Source organism: Diaphorina citri, unplaced genomic scaffold (assembly GCF_000475195.1).
Source record: "Diaphorina citri unplaced genomic scaffold, Diaci psyllid genome assembly version 1.1 scaffold1929, whole genome shotgun sequence".
NCBI lineage: Eukaryota > Metazoa > Arthropoda > Insecta > Hemiptera > Psyllidae > Diaphorina > Diaphorina citri.
Window position 1 is genome coordinate 7,319 of NW_007379355.1, and position 19,810 is coordinate 27,128.

General features: G+C 36.5%; 2 protein-coding genes across 2 annotated transcripts; both read right to left on the bottom strand.

The window, feature by feature from the left end:
- Positions 1-5,103: 5,103 nt before the first annotated feature.
- Positions 5,104-6,500, bottom strand: LOC103517685 (protein Star-like). The gene has a single exon (XM_008482730.3). It carries the CDS (start codon positions 6,194-6,196, stop codon positions 5,276-5,278), a length of 921 nt encoding a protein of 306 aa, XP_008480952.1. The 5' UTR covers positions 6,197-6,500; the 3' UTR covers positions 5,104-5,275.
- Positions 6,501-16,315: 9,815 nt separating this feature from the next.
- On the bottom strand, positions 16,316-17,850 carry LOC113470916 (protein Star-like). Its single transcript, XM_026829697.1, has 2 exons — positions 16,578-17,850; positions 16,316-16,416 (listed from the first exon to the last, which is right to left on the bottom strand). The coding sequence occupies exon 1, from the start codon at positions 17,543-17,545 to the stop codon at positions 16,625-16,627; it is 921 nt and encodes a 306-aa protein (XP_026685498.1). The 5' UTR covers positions 17,546-17,850; the 3' UTR covers positions 16,316-16,416; positions 16,578-16,624.
- Positions 17,851-19,810: the final 1,960 nt, after the last annotated feature.

The following is a 19,810-nucleotide window of genomic DNA, read 5'->3' on the forward strand; positions in this document are numbered from 1 at the left end:
ACGGGTGTCTATTACAACGGGAATATAACGGGAGATGTGTATAGAATCGCGTTATACGTATAGGTATAATATGTGAGCTCACACTTATGATAATACCCCGATCTATTACCCAGCACGTTTCGAAAATTAAATTACGTTGAGGGGAGCGAGGGGGGGGGGTGCTCGTACTTTGAGGCTGTAGACTGTGGAAAAAGGGAGAGGTGGAGAAGGTATGGAGGTGTAAGAGGATATGAAAGTGCAAGAGGAGGATATGCGGAGGGAAAATATATGGAAATGAGGATGTTTTGTAATATACGCGTTTAGGTTATTGGTTTTCATAGTAGGTATATATTTTACGTGTGCCTAGCTATAGACATAGACTTTTTCCCGTAGGTATTTATTTAGATGTCTAATGCTCATAATTTTCAACGGTTTCATCAATGCTTTTGGTTATTTTGGGACGACCAAAATAACTAATATGCTACCCGGGTTCCCGGGTAGCATATTTTCATGATCACATCCATCACTAAAATTTCAGGGGCCAAGGAAGCGGTAAAGAAGATGAAATTTTCGAACATGCACAATTTTTCAAAGACATTTCATCAACTTAGGTATTACCTAGGTATGAAAAATCATAACCTTTCTTTCCAATTTTCATGATAATTATCTTCTCCTAAAAGACTTCAAATAGGTAATTGTCGTTAAAACTAAGTGTAATGATAATAAGCTAAGAGTTTTGCTCGTTAAAAAACAACTTGTAATGAAAAAGAATTTAACTTTCATAATATGTCAGGTAATCTCTGTCTATAGTAGGAATACTTGAGAGAAATTACAGAGGAAAGGAGAAGAAGCTAACGAAGAAATGGGTAACACTTCACGTCACGTAGTGCAGTTACTACTACCACCTTTGTTTTAAACTCAACTTGTATACCGGTCCACAAACGATCGGTAAAAGAACGTTTCACTCTATGATTGAGTCCTGAAAATGTTGCAATTGTCTGTCCTGAAACTTTCGTTCTTACAACGTACGACTTTATAAGTTCATAATTCGAACACAAAATGTACCTTATTAGTTCACGCGCTGGAAATGATTCGTCTGGCATTTCCAATATTACATTAATAAACAAAGGAACAAAAAAATTCCCTAATCATTTGTGTCCTTGATTCCCCACTTTTGATGTCCTAGATCCTGGATCTAACTCAACTTCCTGGGGTATTAAAAGGGAAGATACACGAGTTCCGCGCTATTTATTAGGGTAATAAAGTGCAGCAATGATTTTCCTCCAGAGCTTTATGACAAATTACTCGTTTTTTTCCCTTCGTTTTTTACCATTGTTATTTTTTTCTTTGACTCGAAGACAGAATAAGACTATTGTTACTGGCTCATGTCGTCTGAAGCTTGGTCTGATGAAGTTTCTCACTTGATTTTAACTGGTCTCAAGAGACCACGTAACTGTGGCGTTATTTTGGACACAACTATTGCTCGATTGGCATTTATAATTTCTTTAAGGACGTTAATTAATTTATAAATTTATTTCATTGGCTTTCAAGTCCATGTCACGTCATGTTCTTTTGAACACAACTATTAACTTGATGGTCAATGAAATGCATAGTTTGTCCCAAAGTGCCCAAGATTCTAACCAGAAAACAACACAATGCACCCATAAAAACTCTTAAAATTAAGAAAAGATACCATCGTTTCTAAATAATAAGTCAAAGAGTTGAGATAGACCTTTGAAAGGGCCGTCTCAATCTGCATGCATGTTATGAGAGGACTTAATTACTTTTTTTTCTCCAAACAAATGCTTCTAATAAACTTTGGATTGTAGAAAATTTCTCCCCTAAAATATTATTGTTTCTTTTTAATTTCGTTCGCAAATGAGATTTCTCTGTTGTTTATGGTCTAGAAATAAGTTTGCGTTGTGTCCTTGCTCCATAAATTGCCAACAATATACTGTTTTAGTTTTGTAATTCTTGGGAAAGAGACTTAGTTTTTTGTTAGATACCATTTTCTATGTTCTGTATTGATGTTTTCTATTGGTGTACCCATATTACCATCAGAAGGGTTTGTTCAATACATACGAGTAGGTACATTATAATCAATTTCTAGCTAGAGCATCGAGGGACAACTGTAAAGAATAAGTAGGAAGCTAGGAAGAGAGAAAAGAATTTGTATGAACGCCTGGAAACCATTACTGATTATGCAATGTGTCACACAAATAAATTGCCAACAATATACCTACTGTTTTAGTTTTGTAATTCTTGGGAAAGAGATTTAGTTTTTTGTTACCATTTTCTGTGTTCTGTATTGATGTTTTCTATTGGTGTACCCATATTACCATCAGAAGGGTTTGTTCAATACATACGAGTACATTATAATTTAAGCTTAATCAATTTCTAGCTAGAGCATCGAGGGACAAATGTAAAGAATAAGTAGGAAGCTAGGAAGAGAGAAAAGAATTTGTATGAACGCCTGGAAACCATTACTGATTATGCAATGTGTCACACATTAAGCATAGCTTCATGGAGCCCATCCTCTTCACCACTCTTCAGCAAAACTCTTGGTTTATTTCATTCCTACAACACTGTCTTAGGTAATAATACATTTAGGTAGTTATCTCTTGTACGGCTATTTTTAAGTCTAAATGGCCTAAAATTGGAATCACATTACCCTGACTTGAAGGAAGGAAAAAAAAATAATTTACTTTCAAAATAAAGCTACCTATTTATAATTTTATAAGTGTAACCTAAACCGCTTCACACGACCCCATTAACACTAATAAACCCCCCGAAAAGTTCCAGCTTAGAGTAACCATTTCAAAGACCTTTTCCAAACAATGAACCGTTATTCATTCCTACAACACTGTTTTAGGTAATAGGTAATACATTTAGGTAGTTATCTCTTGTACGGCTATTTTTAAGTCCAAATGGCCTAAAATTGGAATCACATTACCCTGACTTGAAGGAAGGAAAAAAATTAATTTACTTTCAAAATAAAGCTATTTATAATTTTATACGTGTAACCTAAACCGCTTCACACGACCCCATTAACACTAATAAACCCCCCAAAAAGTTCCAGCTTAGAGTAACCATTTCAAAGACCTTTTCCAAACAATGAACCGTTTTTTGGAAGAGGCAGGAGCACTCGATTGCCCAGATGGCAGATTGTACCCATCTGGAGACCAACCGTGCGCAATGTTGCTTAACTTTAGTGATCTTTTGGGAACTGCTACATGTAACGTGTTATCGCCGCGTTCGTTACTGGCTTGGGTAGGGGTACTCAAATACTCCTGCTTTTCAGAAATGAGGAATCCTAGGTTCCATAACGTAACGTAATGTATCTATTTATCCATGTGTGGCTATTTTTAAGTCCAAATGGCCTGAAATTGGAATCACATTACCCTGACTTGAAGGAAGGAAAAAAATTAATTTACTTTCAAAACAAAGGTATTTATAATTTTATAGGTGTGTAACCTAAACCGCTACACGACCCCATTAACACTAATAAACCCCCCGAAAAGTTCCAGCTTAGAGTAACCATTTCAAAGACCTTTTCCAAACAATGAACCGTTGCAAAGGGAGAGAGAAAAAGAGAACATAAAAAAATTGTTATGCGAACCATTTTCTATATTATGTACGTAATAAAAGCCATAAACAATCAAATAAATAACATTAGAGCTTCCCCCTTCGTCTTCCTTCTGTCCTGGTTTATGTAAACCAGAAATCTCGGGTCAGTTCTTCTAACACTTTCAAAATGCTTTCAGAATACACCTAGCTTCTAAAGCATTGGTATCTAGTTATTATGTAAAATGTTGTATTTATAAAAAAAGTGCATTGTACATAATATTATGTACCTATATAGTATATAATTGCCTAAGGTCCTCGGTTTGAATCCCAGTACCGGCAAATCAATAAATGTTACATTGATACTATGTAGAGATGTTAGGAGGCTCCCCTCCTGCGTGCAAGCCTAGTGTGATACCCACTCGGCCACGGAGGTTGCTGTATTATTACTATTTTCTCTCTCTCTCTCTCTCTCTCTCTCTCTCTCTCTCTCTCTTTTGCTGAAATTTTATACAGAGTTTCCATCGTAATATTACAAAATATGAACAAAGTGTTTCAATGTCACTGCATAACTTCCAAGGCTTTTAGTGACGGGAATTCGACCTTCCATTCGACGACAAGCTAGCCACCTCCTCACATTAATCTCACTCATCCTGAGTGGGACCGGGAAGAGGCAGTAGCACTCGATTGCCCAGATGGCAGATTGTACCCATCTGGAGACCAACCGTGCGCAACGTTGCTTAACTTTAGTGATCCTTTGGGAACTGCTACATGTAACGTGTTATCGCCGCGTTCGTTACTGGCTTGGGTAAGGTTACTCAAATACTCCTGCTTTTCAGAAATGAGGAATCCTAGGTTCCATAACGTAATGTATCTATTTATCCATTATGTGAGGTTATTGGAGTTCTTTCTTGTTGAATTTTAGTTGATTGCTTTGGATGTCACATTTCTTTTCTAATCTTTGTGGTAAGAAATTTTTGACAGATGATTCTGCACAGGGCAGGGCTTTGTTCAGACGTTTTTCTTGTGGAAGAAAGTGTTGGGAAGACGAGAATAGCAGGCTCCTAACCTACTGGGCCATCATATTACGAAAACCATTCGTATATCTTGTCTTCCAACTGTGATAAAGAAAATAAAATCCAAGAGAATAAGAATAATAGGACTGGAACAATTTTCGATAATGGTTCAAAGTTATTTCTAGAATACTTGCCTGATTTCAATTGAAACCCGTATCCTGTTTCTTCTAACCTAAATCTATTAATCCCTTCTCTCCTTTTATATCTTCATCATTTCTCTCTTGTCTCGCTCCTTCTTTTCACTCAATTACAAACAAAAATTGAAACCTATTTCATTTTTCCACTCTAATTTGACAACGGATGGGTTTCACAACTTATTTCACTTGTCTCATGTATTTTTTTTCTTACAATTTCAAGCAACTTGATTGAGGTTAAAATGTGTTCATACTCCCCCATTAGCCCTGTGTAGTAGATACAGTATAGATGAGATCACTGAAACGGAAACGACAAAGGAGAACTGAGGAACACACGAGAGAAAATAGAAGGAAAAATTGATAAAGACTTGAAAGTTATTGACAGTTTTGGAGGTAATATTACACCCCTATGTGTTTATTTCGTTTACTGAAAACACCCTTTGAACAAATGGTTAGTAAAAAGAAATAGTACAATGTGTTACTTGCATCTTGCATATGCATCGGAATGTCATTCATTAGAATTTAACGGTTCTTCAAGTGATTTAGAGAAACCCCGTTCCTTATGAATATTTTCTCATATGGTTTCAATTCTATGTTTTCTGACAAGTACTGGTGATAACCTTTGCTTTCTAGAAACTCCTCTAGATCAGTCTCTTTAATCTTCTCCTTATTAAAATGTTGCCATTCCACTGAAATCACCTTGATTTCTATCGTATCATAGGGAATTGTTTTTAGAATCTCAAGTTCTGATCCTTCTACGTCTAAACTTAGATAATCGATAACAGTTACATTGAGTGCTAACATGAACGTGTAGAATGGAAAACATTGGACTTGGAACTTCCGCTTGTAATTCTTTGAGCTGTTTCCTGCGGCTATTTTCCCAGTGCCCTTTACCCACCAGTACTGATCTTTCATATGAGTGGCAGATTCAAAAACGTAGACTTTAGCCTGGTTCGTTGGGCTGATACAGGTGTTGGAAATATACGCATTCCTGTTATGGGTTTCTAGTTTGTTGTAGTTATCTTCATCAGCTTCTATGAGCAGACCTCGCCAATGTAATGCTCTCTCCAGGTAGAGACTGTTGGATAGGAACACGCCATCCACTGCACCACATTCCACAAATATGCCATCCTGCTTGTCAGCAAATATTTCCCGCAGTATCTTTGTTTGTCCTTCGGATGGATCATAGGGGATGGTATGAGCAATGTTATAATTCCGCATAGGTGGTGCTTGCAAGTGATATCTTCTCAGTGTTTCGATCACATGCTTGTCGGTAGCCTCACCTTCCACATTATTGTCCACGAATTTTATGATTTCATTGTTGCGTTTTATACCAGTTTGTACATATTTGATGACGGTTGAAGCATATTTGAGGTACACTACTGTGAAAATCATGAAGAATACAACTATGGTGTTGACGACACATTTACTTTTGATCTGCATCTTGTTATTCTTATCTGAAATCCAAATGAAAATATTCAAAATGATTTTAAGATTGAGATTTGATTAGATATCTATTTAGTCGCGTGTTATCCCACTGCGTGCCAGAACAATCGTAAGTACTTCTCAAATATTACTCTGCAAGAAACACATTTGAATTAAAGACACAGAAAAATTAACAACTCATTTGCTATCGACTAGGTACAATAAAAACAAACTATGAAATACAAAACTGAATTATTCAGAACAACTTCTCAATTGAACAGACTGCAGAATACTTCTTATCACAACCATAATATGGCTCGTAAAAATTGGAACTAACTTGCTCCATTAAATCAGAAGTATCAGAACTCATCTTGCTGAGTCTACTGCTTCTACAGCAACCAAGACGAAATGTGTGCCTTCCATAGTAGGTTCTTTTCTATCGACAAAGGTAAAAAAAAAAAAAAAAAAAAAAAAAAAAAAAAAAAAAAAAACAAAACAAACTATGAAATACAAAACTGAATTATTCAGAACAACTTCCCAATTGAACAGGAACAGACTGCAGAATACTTCTTATCACAACCATAATATGGCTCGTAAAAATTGGAACTAACTTGCTCCATTAAATCAGAAGTATCAGAACTCATCTTGCTGAGTCTACTGCTTCTACAGCAACCAAGACGAAATGTGTGCCTTCCATAGTAGGTTCTCCATATTTTACAAGTAACAATATTAATGGTTATCGTTTGTTCCTAGATATTGTTTAAGACGAGTAACTAGTAAATTTTATCAACCTACCCGTCTCTGTACCACCGTGTGCGTATGGCGAAGGGCACTACCTATGTACTCCCGAAGTTTTCACCCGAGGGTGCTAAGCCAGCACGGGGTGAAAATTACATTATAGTCACTTGACCAGTGGATAGCATGAGCTAATGGTGGTAAATAAACTTTTGATAAATAACTTCGTCAATGTTCAGATATTATCAGGCATGATGGTCGATATAACCAGGGTTCAAAGGATGACTTTTAACGTAACTAGGTAGGTACACATCATATGCATTAAATATGTAGGTATTGATGTGTATTTCCTCCCCATTTTCCATTGATATGGAAATGCAGATTTGTTGCTTAGGTACACATCATATGCATTAAATATGTAGGTATTGATGTGTATTTCCTCCCCATTTTCCATTGATATGGAAATGCAGATTGGTTGCTCCGAATTTGGAGACTGTGTGATTTTTGCATAATACTAGATGAGCTCTTCTAACTTTGTTGTATGTTTGTGTGAACTTTGGCAACATTTATATGCAGGGCCTCGAATATACAGATAGTTGATCCCTCATATAACATACGAGTATCTATTTTGATTTGTGAGTTTTCTGGAGAAATTGTCTTCCTCGCTTTGAAAAGTCTGAATTTTTGAACAAGAAAATTCCTTCAATGGTGCATGAATCCCCATCCGGATCACCATTTGAGTATTTAGTTCTAGTTCGTCTTGGTAAAAGACATGGGTTCAATGCTGATGCCGGACTGCCGATGCCGGTCAACAGTTGTAACAGTAGATCTCCGACTCCAAGTTTATTACCTTTCGCGAAAGGGTCAACTATAAACGGGCCTGACGTCAAACAACGCGCTTCAAATTTTCACACGCGTGACGTTTGTTCCCCGTTACGCGTGACGGTGAGGTATATTGAGGATTTGAGGCAAACAACGTCGAAACATCGCACAAAGCTCTTGAGAGATCCATCTCGTTTTTGAGGTTACCGAAATCGAAAACGGGTGTCTATTACAACGGGAATATAACGGGAGATGTGTATAGAATCGCGTTATACGTATAGGTATAATATGTGAGCTCACACTTATGATAATACCCCGATCTATTACCCAGCACGTTTCGAAAATTAAATTACGTTGAGGGGAGCGGGGGGGGGTGCTCGTACTTTGAGGCTGTAGACTGTGGGAAAAGGGAGAGGTGGAGAAGGTATGGAGGTGTAAGAGGATATGAAAGTGCAAGAGGAGGATATGCGGAGGGAAAATATATGGAAATGAGGATGTTTTGTAATATACGCGTTTAGGTTATTGGTTTTCATAGTATATATTTTACGTGTGCCTAGCTATAGATATAGACTTTTTCCCGTATTTATTTAGATGTCTAATGCTCATAATTTTCAACGGTTTCATCAGTGCTTTTGGTTATTTTGGGACGACTCCGGGTTCCCGGGTAGCATATTTTCATGGTCACATCCATCACTAAAATTTCAGGGGCCAAGGAAGCGGTAGAGAAGATGAAATTTTCGAACATGCACAATTTTTCAAAGACATTTCATCAACTTAGGTATTACCTAGGAACCTAGGTATGAAAAATCATAACCTTTCTTTCCAATTTTCATGATAATTATCTTCTCCTAAAAGACTTCAAATAATTGTCGTTAAAACTAAGTGTAATGATAATAAGCTAAGAGTTTTGCTCGTTAAAAAACAACTTGTAATGAAAAAGGGTATGTTGCATGTGTGTATTAATGCTTTGCCAAACATTAGAGGGGAAACCGTAACCCATTCCTCTCTTAAAATCTTTTCCTTATACTTAACTACAGTGTACTGTAACTTTTTGAACTCCAGATTCGTTGATATTTTACAGTGTTCCATTATGAGCGTTTTAAGTTGCTCTTGGCGGTAAGCAACCCTACTCAACCACTTCTTAACTGGATGTAACTCTGTAGTTGCCAGCCTAGTTAGCTTAGTTGGTAGTGCGTCTGCCTTGTAAGCGCTAGGCCGCGGGTTCGATTCCCGCCCGGGGCGGATTATCCTTATACTTGGAAAACTCCCTGTTTAGAAACTCCTTGTTTTAGGACTGAAAAGTTCCTTTAATATTCCTTGCGAGACACAATCTCTAATGACATACCTACATAGATTAACACAAAGGCAGAAATTGGGTAAGTTTGTAGAGGAAAAGTATCAAATTAGAACTACCTCTTTTGTCCATCACAAATTTCTGCTGACGTCAAACTAAATCGGTTCCACCAATAATAAATAATCATCAATTATTGTAAAAACGGAAAGTTTGGACTAATGGAAATTTCAGACACTAATGGGTTAAACCCATTATTCTGCTCTTTGGACTGTAGGAAAGAAGAGAGAGAGAGATAGATTAACATAAAGGTAGAAATTGGGTAAATTTGTAGAGGATCAAATTAGAACTACAAATTAGAAGTATCAAATTAGAACTACCTCTTTTGTCCATCACAAATTTCTGCTGACGTCAAACTAATTCGGTTCCACCAATAATAAATAAACATCAATTATTCTAAAAACCGAAAGTTTGGACTAATGGAAATTTCAGACACTAATGGGTTAAACCCATTATTCTGCTCTTTGGACTGTAGGAAAGAAGAGAGAGAGAGTGAGAGAGAGAGAGAGAGAGAGACTGAGATGGCGTGAGAGAGAAGGAAGAGAAAGAAAGGGAGAGAGAATAGGAAAGAGAAAATGAAATACTAAGCAGAGGAAAGAAAAGGGAGATAGAAAGGGAAATAAAGACTTCAAATAATTGTCGTTAAAACTAAGTGTAATGATAATAAGCTAAGAGTTTTGCTCGTTAAAAAACAACTTGTAATGAAAAAGAATTTAACTTTGAAAACTGTCTAATTATCTTTAAAATACAGTAAATGCTCACATAAACAGGTACATAGCTACCTACGTAACTACTTAGTAGCTATAGATGCTCAAATAACCATGTGGAAATGGACTTTTAAATGAAGAGCATGTGTAAAGTCTTTTTATACAAAGAATAGCAAGAATAGGAACTATCTACTAACTGAGTATCTTCTACCCATTGTACTCGACAAACAATATAAAAACTTGGATAATTAGCTGGTTGACTCCGGTATCTATAGTGTTAGTATCTACAGTGGATAGCAGTAGTTTCTGTATAGTGGAGCAATAAGCTCCCCACTCGCGCTGTCAAGGGGAGCATTACAATTAGAATTTGTCGTTAAATTTAATATGTTTGAAAATTTTCGTTCACACAATTTAATTCCTGGCGGAAAATGATTGTTGTTGTTCTGACTGTGACTATTATCCGTTGGGTGTTCACAGTACCTTCAGCATTACATACATTTGGCACGTTCCCAACTATGTTCTCTCAGTTTTTCCCAGACTTTTCAATCCATCTTATCTGAAAGTAGTTTAACAAATAGGGTGTTTGAGTTTTTCGCAACTGGGGCAAACAAGTGAAGACGAGGAGGTAGTGCTCTGCTCAGCACAGAATCTAATTTATCATGTGTGGAGACATTTTCCGTGTGTTGACATTCAATTTAATTTCGACTTACATGACTTACGTCTTACATGATACGATGCCAGCTTTGCCGGTTTCAAAGTTGAAATTAATCTCGAGAAAACTTGAAGAAAAATGTTTCCTCTGCTGTACTTCTCCCATCTTCTCTCTCGTATCTCTTTTCAAAATGATCATGCAATTTCTCAAAATCAAACTTTATACTTACGTATGCAAATCTTCTTTGTCATTATCATTAATTATTATCCAACTTTTGCAATAAAAGTTCCACTGGATAAAAATCAGTACTTGAATTGAAAGTTATTTTAAATGCAGTTGTACAATATTTTGTACATACTAAGATCTATTCTATACTGAAATATTTTACTTTATTGAGGTGTCAGGTGTCACATCTCCTTATGAAAGGTTTGATGGCTTAAAACTAAATTGTGTTCAACTCATCTAGTGTTAGCACTTTCTTCATGTCATTTTCCATATTATTCTCATAGTTAGTGTTTATTTGGAATATAGTATCATTTGGAGGATATTCTTGGTTCAGAAAGTGTCCTTCGTATGCAATTATTTCGGTGTCAAATTTTTTGACAACCTTCCCGTCCATGTTGTTCATTTTACCTGACAGGTTCGAGTATCATTTCAGTTTTTCATAAAGGAAGATGGCGTCACCTTGTATTCTGGAGTGCGGAATATGAAATGATATGCATTTCTAGAGTCAGTAATGACTTCTCTAATTTACATAATATTTAGCTTTACTCTTGAGGAATATTGTTTGTGAAAGTTTTTCTTCACATTCTTATATTCCTACGGTATCTTTGCTTCTTACATTAGAGGTGCTTGTGCCATGCTTCTGCATCCTCTTTCAAATACTCTCTAAAGCTTCTCTCCAGCTCGTCAGAGTTTTCACCAAGATCATCATTTTGAATTTCCAGGAACTAGGTTAGGATTTACCCTACCATTTGGTGTTACTGGCATCAAATCTTCAAATTTCGTTTTCTCTTCAACCTCCCTGTAATGCATTTTGAACTTTGCAAAGACGTTACCTCTATGTTATTTTTTATCCAGTCCTTATGTATTATGTCACCTTCTTTTCTAGTAACTAATCCTCATTTCACTCTTCCTTTCCCTGTGTCCTCACAACCCTTTCTTACTTGATTTTAACTGGTCTCAAGAGACCACGTAATTGTGGCGTTATTTTGGACACAACTATTGCTCGATTGGCATTTATAATTTCTTTAAGGACGTTAATTCATTTCATTGGCTTTTAAGTCCATGTCACGTCATGTTCTTTTGAATACAACTATTGACTTGATGGTCAATGAAATACAATGTAGTTTGTCCCAAAGTACCCAAGCTTCTAACCAGAAAACAACACGATGCACCCATAAAAACTCTTAAAATTAAGAAAAGATGCCATCGTTTCTAAATAATAAGTCAAAGAGTTGAGATAGACTTTTGAAAGGGCCGTCACTTCTCAATCTGCATGCATGTTATGAGAGAACTTAATTACTTTTTTTTCTCCAAACAAATGCTTCTAATAAACTTTGGATTGTAGAAAATTTCTCCCCTAAAATATTATTGTTTCTTTATCCAGTCCTTATGTATTATGTCACCTTCTTTTCTAGTAACTAATCCTCATTTCACTCTCCTTTCCCTGTGTTCCTCACAACCTGAATTCAACCCTATTCTGTCCTCAACAACAGCACCATTGTTTTGTTCTTTATTTTCACTCTCAATCATGCTTTATCAATTTTATGACTGCGCCATTATTAACTGGTAATACTCATGGTAATGCTGGTTATATACCTGGACTTTATGCGATGCTAGAATCTGAATGATTTATATGTATTTATTTTTATAAGAGAGGAGACTACCTAGAGTTTGAGCAGTTTTCCTTTTCTATGTACAAATTTACTATTTTAAAGAAATTTAGGATAAATTTGTCATGGTAATGCTGGTTATATACCTGGACTTTATGCGATGCTAGAATTTGAATGATTTATGTATTTATTTTTATAAGAGAGGAGACTACCTAGAGTTTGAGCAGTTTTCCTTTTCTGTGTACAAATTTACTATTTTAAAGAAATTTAGGATAAATTTGGGAGAAAGAGAGAGAACTAAAGGAAGGAAGAAAAAGTAGCTGAAAGAAAGGCAGAGGATGAGTTTTTCCTGGGGTTCTGAGACTGTATCATCTTTTTTTTTTTGAAAGGCTCTTCCATATTTCCTCCTCGTCGTCCTCCTCCTCCTCCTTTTATCTACCTTAAGTAATAAGTGCCACAGGCTCCGGATTGCCGGCTTGAGAAATTTCCTTCATAATTTTATGAAAGGCTCTTCCATATTTCCTCCTCCTCCTCCTCATCCTCCTCCTCCTCCTCCTATCTACCTTAAGTAATAAGTGCCACAGGCTCCAGATTGCCGGCTTGAGAAATTTCCTTCATAATTTTACATGGAAATGAAAAATCGAGGCAAAACATGGACACACATAAGGTACATGATATAAGCCTATGTGGGCTATGTATACCTAGGCATTCAAGACCTATAAATTTGGCCAAGTATTTATAGAACCAGTATTAAACCCTCTACCTACCTAGACATTTTTATGACAGTCCTACTTTTTTTACTCTTTTTTATTTTTCGAAGCAAACAAAATTCTCGAGTATTAGAGATATTTTGTCGAGAAAACGAAAAACTACCAGTACAGGAGAGCAAAGGGAGAGAGAAAAAGAGAACATAAAAAAATTGTTATGGGAACCATTTTCTATATTATGTACGTAATAAAAGCCATAAACAATCAAATAAATAACATTAGAGCTTCCCCCTTCGTCTTCCTTCTGTCATAATTTTATATGGAAATGAAAAATCGAGGCAAAACATAGACACACATAAGCTACATGATATAAGGCTATGTGGGCTATGTGGCTATGTATACCTAGGCAATCTAGGCATTCAAGACCTATAAATTTGGCCAAGTATTTATAGAACCAGTATTAAACCCTCTACCTAGACATTTTTACGACAGTCCTACTTTTTTTATTTTTCGAAGCAAACAAAATTCTCGAGTATTAGAAATATTTTGTCGAGAAAACGAAAAACTACCAGGAGAGCAAAGGGAGTTATTTTTCGAAGCAAACAAAATTCTCGAGTATTAGAAATATTTTGTCGAGAAAACGAAAAACTACCAGGAGAGCAAAGGGAGAGAGAAAAAGAGAACATAAAAAAATTGTTATGCGAACCATTTTCTATATTATGTACGTAATAAAAGCCATAAACAATCAAATAAATAACATTAGAGCTTCCCCCTTCGTCTTCCTTCTGTCCTGGTTTATGTAAACCAGAAATCTCGGGTCAGTTCTTCTAACACTTTCAAAATGCTTTCAGGATACACCTAGCTTCTAAAGCATTGGTATCTAGTTATTATGTAAAATGTTGTATTCATAAAAAGTGCATTGTACATAATATGTACCTATATAATTGCCTAAGGTCCTCGGTTTGAATCCCAGTACCGGCAAATTAATAAATGTTACATTGATACTATGTAGAGATGTTAGGAGGCTCCCATCTGATATGTGGGCTGATCAACCATGACTTACAAGTTGAAATTCGTTTGGAAATAGGCAAGAATTGTTTTATGATACGAACATAATGAAGTAAGTTAGCAAAAGCTTGGAGGAACTGATGCATGTTATTTTTCAAATGAACCGTTTTTTGTGTTCGCCAAAAATTTCTGATAGAAAAGATTCGAAAAACAAAACTTGCACATTTAAACTTTGGTGTGAACTATAATATTCCACGAAGGAGGACCGAGTGGAGGGAGGTAATATTTTTCAGCACTTTCCAAATGCTTTCAGCCCATCAGAAAACTTTTCCTTCTGTTCTCTTCTTTTCTATTGTGTTCGTCTTCCCCTCATTGTCTCAGTTTCCACCATTCTTCTTTCTCTTCCTTCACACTTCCCTCTTTCTGTTGATGTAAAAGTGTCCCCCTCCTTCTCTCATCTCACCATCTAATACATGCATAATCAATTAAACTTTTCCCCTCACACTGTATCTACAGGGTGGATTCGACAAGAAATTTGTTACCCGTGGGTGTTTGTCTTTTAATTTTTCTTGATTCGTAAATACATAGGCACCTACATGTATATTACCTAAGGTTTTGCATATTACCTAAGACATTTTTGTAACTCGTAAAAGAACTCCTTTGGGAAACCATTCAGAAATGATTTTGGGTCGAAAATCTAGGGAAAAATCTCTTCTTAAAATCAAAGGAATCTCTAGTTAGTCTAATTAATTACCTATAGGTATACATCGATTATACAGATATACAATTTTTGACTACAGCTTTCTGTCCCAGAAGCGGATCTTTTTGAATTACTCTTTTCTTTCTTTCCCTCCTTCCTTTTCTCTCTAGAAATCACTCGACAATATTCTTGCCTAAGGTAACACTCCCTCCCTTCTCTTTCCCTTTGGTTTCTCCTTCTTTCTCTTTCCTTCTTTCTTCTCTCCCATTTTTGTTTCAAATTCAATCACCGAAATCAGTTATAAAGTTCTACCATCGACCGAAGAGATAGTCAGTCTTTCTCGCTCCTTTCCCCCTCCCTCTCTCTCTCTCTCTCTCTCTCTCTCTCTCTCTCTCTCTCTCTTACCTCCTTCCATCGTAATATTACAAAATATGAACAAAATGTTTCAATGTCACTGTATAACTTCCAAGGCTTTTAGTGACGGGAATTCGACCTTCCATTCCACGACAAGCTAGCCACCTCCTCACATTAATCTCACTCACCCTGAGTAAGACCGGGAAGAGGCAGTAGCACTCGATTGCCCAGATGGCAGATTGTACCCATCTGGAGACCAACCGTGCGCAACGTTGCTTAACTTCAGTGATCTTTTAGGAACTGCCACATGTAACGTGTTATCGCCGCGTTCGTAACTGGCTTGGGTAGGGGTACTCAAATACTCCTGCTTTTCAGAAATGAGGAATCCTAGGTTCCATAACGTAATGTATCCATTTATCCATTATGTGAGGTTATTGGAGTTCTTTCTTGTTGAATTTTAGTTGATTGCTTTGGATGTCACATTTCTTTTCTAATCTTTGTGGTAAGAAATTTTTGACAGATGATTCTGCACAGGGCAGGGCTTTGTTCAGACGTTTTTCTTGTGGAAGAAAGTGTTGGGAAGACGAGAATAGCAGGCTCCTAACCTACTGGGCCATCCGTGGAAGAAAGTGTTGGGAAAACGAGAATAGCAGGCTCCTAACCTACTGGGCCATCATATTACTTACGAAAACCATTCGCATATCTTGTCTTCCAACTGCGATAAAGAAAATAAAATCCAAGAGAATAAGACTAATAGGACTGGAACAATTTTCGATAATGGTTCAAAGTTATTTCTAGAATACTTGCCTGATTTCAATTGAAACCCGTATCCTGTTTCTAACTGGAACAATTTTCGATAATGGTTCAAAGTTATTTCTAGAATACTTGCCTGATTTCAATTGAAACCCGTATCCTGTTTCTTCTAACCTAAATCTATTAATCCCTTCTCTCCTTTTGTATCTTCATCATTTCTCTCTTGTCTTGTTCCTTCTTTTCACTCAATTACAAACAAAAATTGAAACCTATTTCATTTTTCCACTCTAATTTGACAACGGATGGGTTTCACAACTTATTTCACTTGTCTCATGTATTTTTACTTTTTTCTTACAATTTCAAGCAACTTGATTGAGGTTAAAATGTGTTCATACTCCCCCATTAGCCCTGTGTAGTAGATACAGTATAGATGAGATCACTGAAACGGAAACGACAAAGGAGAACTGAGGAACACAAGAGAAAATAGAAGGAAAAATTGATAAAGACTTAAAAGTTATTGACAGTTTTGGAGGTAATATTACACCCCTATGTGTTTATTTCGTTTACTGAAAACACCCTTTGAACAAATGGTTAGTAAAAAGAAATAGTACAATGTGTTACTTGCATCTTGCATACGAGAGAAAATAGAAGGAAAAATTGATAAAGACTTGAAAGTTATTGACAGTTTTGGAGGTAATATTACACCTTTATGTGTTTATTTCGTTTACTGAAAACACCCTTTGAACAAATGGTTAGTAAAAAGAAATAGTACAATGTGTTACTTGCATCTTGCATATGCATCGGAATGTCATTCATTAGAATTTAACGGTTCTTCAAGTGATTTAGAGAAACCCCGTTCCTTATGAATATTTTCTCATATGGTTTCAATTCTATGTTTTCTGACAAGTACTGGTGATAACCTTTGCTTTCTAGAAACTCCTCTAGATCAGTCTCTTTAATCTTCTCCTTATTAAAATGTTGCCATTCCACTGAAATCACCTTGATTTCTATCGTATCATAGGGAATTGTTTTTAGAATCTCAAGTTCTGATCCTTCTACGTCTAAACTTAGATAATCGATAACAGTTACATTGAGTGCTAACATGAACGTGTAGAATGGAAAACATTGGACTTGGAACTTCCGCTTGTAATTCTTTGAGCTGTTTCCTGCGGCTATTTTCCCAGTGCCCTTTACCCACCAGTACTGATCTTTCATATGAGTGGCAGATTCAAAAACGTAGACTTTAGCCTGGTTCGTTGGGCTGATACAGGTGTTGGAAATATACGCATTCCTGTTATGGGTTTCTAGTTTGTTGTAGTTATCTTCATCAGCTTCTATGAGCAGACCTCGCCAATGTAATGCTCTCTCCAGGTAGAGACTGTTGGATAGGAACACGCCATCCACTGCACCACATTCCACAAATATGCCATCCTGCTTGTCAGCAAATATTTCCCGCAGTATCTTTGTTTGTCCTTCGGATGGATCATAGGGGATGGTATGAGCAATGTTATAATTCCGCATAGGTGGTGCTTGCAAGTGATATCTTCTCAGTGTTTCGATCACATGCTTGTCGGTAGCCTCACCTTCCACATTATTGTCCACGAATTTTATGATTTCATTGTTGCGTTTTATACCAGTTTGTACATATTTGATGACGGTTGAAGCATATTTGAGGTACACTACTGTGAAAATCATGAAGAATACAACTATGGTGTTGACGACACATTTACTTTTGATCTGCATCTTGTTATTCTTATCTGAAATCCAAATGAAAATATTCAAAATGATTTTAAGATTGAGATTTGATTAGATATCTATTTAGTCGCGTGTTATCCCACTGCGTGCCAGAACAATCGTAAGTACTTCTCAAATATTACTCTGCAAGAAACACATTTGAATTAAAGACACAGAAAAATTAACAACTCATTTGCTATCGACTAGGTACAATAAAAACAAACTATGAAATACAAAACTGAATTATTCAGAACAACTTCTCAATTGAACAGACTGCAGAATACTTCTTATCACAACCATAATATGGCTCGTAAAAATTGGAACTAACTTGCTCCATTAAATCAGAAGTATCAGAACTCATCTTGCTGAGTCTACTGCTTCTACAGCAACCAAGACGAAATGTGTGCCTTCCATAGTAGGTTCTACATTTTTTACAAGTAACAATTAATGGTTATCGTTTGTTCCTAGATATTGTTTAAGACGAGTAACTAGTAAATTTTATCAACCTACCCGTCTCTGTGCCACCGTGTGCGTATGGCGAAGGGCACTATGTACTCCCGAAGTTTTCACCCGAAGGTGCTAAACCAGCACGGGGTGAAAATTACATTATAGTCACTTGACCAATGGATAGCATGAGCTGATGGTGGTAAATAACCTTTTGATAAATAACTTCGTCAATGTTCAGATATTATCAGGCATGATGGTCGATATAACCAGGGTTCAAAGGATGACTTTTAACGTAATGTTCTTACATTCAGTGGTAGAAACATTCACATAACTAGCAGACACATAACTGACACAAACATTCGTAATAAAATGTATGAAACTTGTTAAGAATTTTTCAAACAATATTTTCCTTTGAAGAGGGAGAGAAAAGCGAGTCGAAATTTTCTCTTTAGATCAATCTTGAATTTATTTTTCTCTCTTATCAAACTTTCCCTTTCCTCTTTGTCGCTACTTCCTTTTTCCCCTTTGTTACTAGTTCCTTTTACTTCTCCCTCTCTTTCTTCTCCTTATCTACTATTCCCTCTATTTCACCTTCCAAGAACATGTGATTTGATTGATTTTGTTTGTGAGGAAAATTTCAATTTTGGAATTGCACTCTTCAACTGTTCCCAATATTTGGTGTGGAGGAAGAAGGGCTGGAATAGAATGGAGGGAGGCTTTCAAACTCACGCGTGTGATGCTGCTTTGTGATCTTCCAAATTGATAAGTTTGATGCGTACCGTACACTCGTCAACTGTTCCCAATATTTGGTGTGGAGGAAGATGAGCTGGAATAGAATGGAGGGAGGCTTTCAAACTCACGCGTGTGATGCTGCTTTGTGATCTTCCAAATTGATAAGTTTGATGCGTACCGTGTCAACTGTTCCCAATATTTGGTGTGGAGGAAGATGGGCTGGAATAGAATGGAGGGAGGCTTTCAAACTCACGCGTGTGATGCTGATGCTTTGTGATCTTCCAAATTGATAAGTTTGATGCGTACCGTGTCACACAAAGGAGCGCCTATCTTCCAAATTTGAATTTGAAAAATGTTCAGTCAGTTCAGAGTAATAGGATGGGAGCTTCGAGGCACTCTTGATCGATTTTTCTCAAACTTAAGAGAGTAGGTGTTTGGGAGATTTTCTTTCTGAAACAAAAATTCTATGGACTAGCTTATGCCTTTAAATACAGATTTAACGTTAAAATTTAACTTTAGGTGTTTGGGAGATTTTCTTTCTGAAACAAAAATTCTATGGACTAGCTTATGCCTTTAAATACAGATTTAACGTTAAAATTTAACTGTGTATTGGTAGAGAACCTGCATCTATTTTATCTCCATAGTTCTCAACCATGTCAATTGACCGAATCCAAATAGCTGCCCAAAACCGAGCACAAATGCTAAATCAAATGTCTACTTGTCAGGGGTTCCACTTCCACCCTTAATATCTCAAACCTGGCCATCACTCGGCTTGACACCCATCACTCTCCTCGAGTAGAAAAATTGTGATACGAATATTTGTCAAACGTAGTTTTCATATACGCAAGCAAAAAAGAAATCCAACTTTTCTTCCAGAGAAGAACTAAAATGAAATGTCTAATACTTGTCAGGGGTTCCACTTCCAACCTTAATATCTCAAACCTGGCCATCACTCGGCTTGACACCCATCACTCTCCTCGAGCAGAAAAATTGTGATACGAATATTTGTCAAACGTAGTTTTCATATACGCAAGCAAAAAAGAAATCCAACTTTTCTTCCAGAGAAGAACTTTTCGGCCCCCTCCTCCCTTGTCT

What these genes read in the sequence shown, in the direction of transcription:
- LOC103517685 (XM_008482730.3), bottom strand. Translation starts at nt 6,196, where the DNA reads ATGCAGATCAAAAGTAAATGTGTCGTCAACACCATAGTTGTATTCTTC.
- LOC113470916 (XM_026829697.1), bottom strand. Translation starts at nt 17,545, where the DNA reads ATGCAGATCAAAAGTAAATGTGTCGTCAACACCATAGTTGTATTCTTC.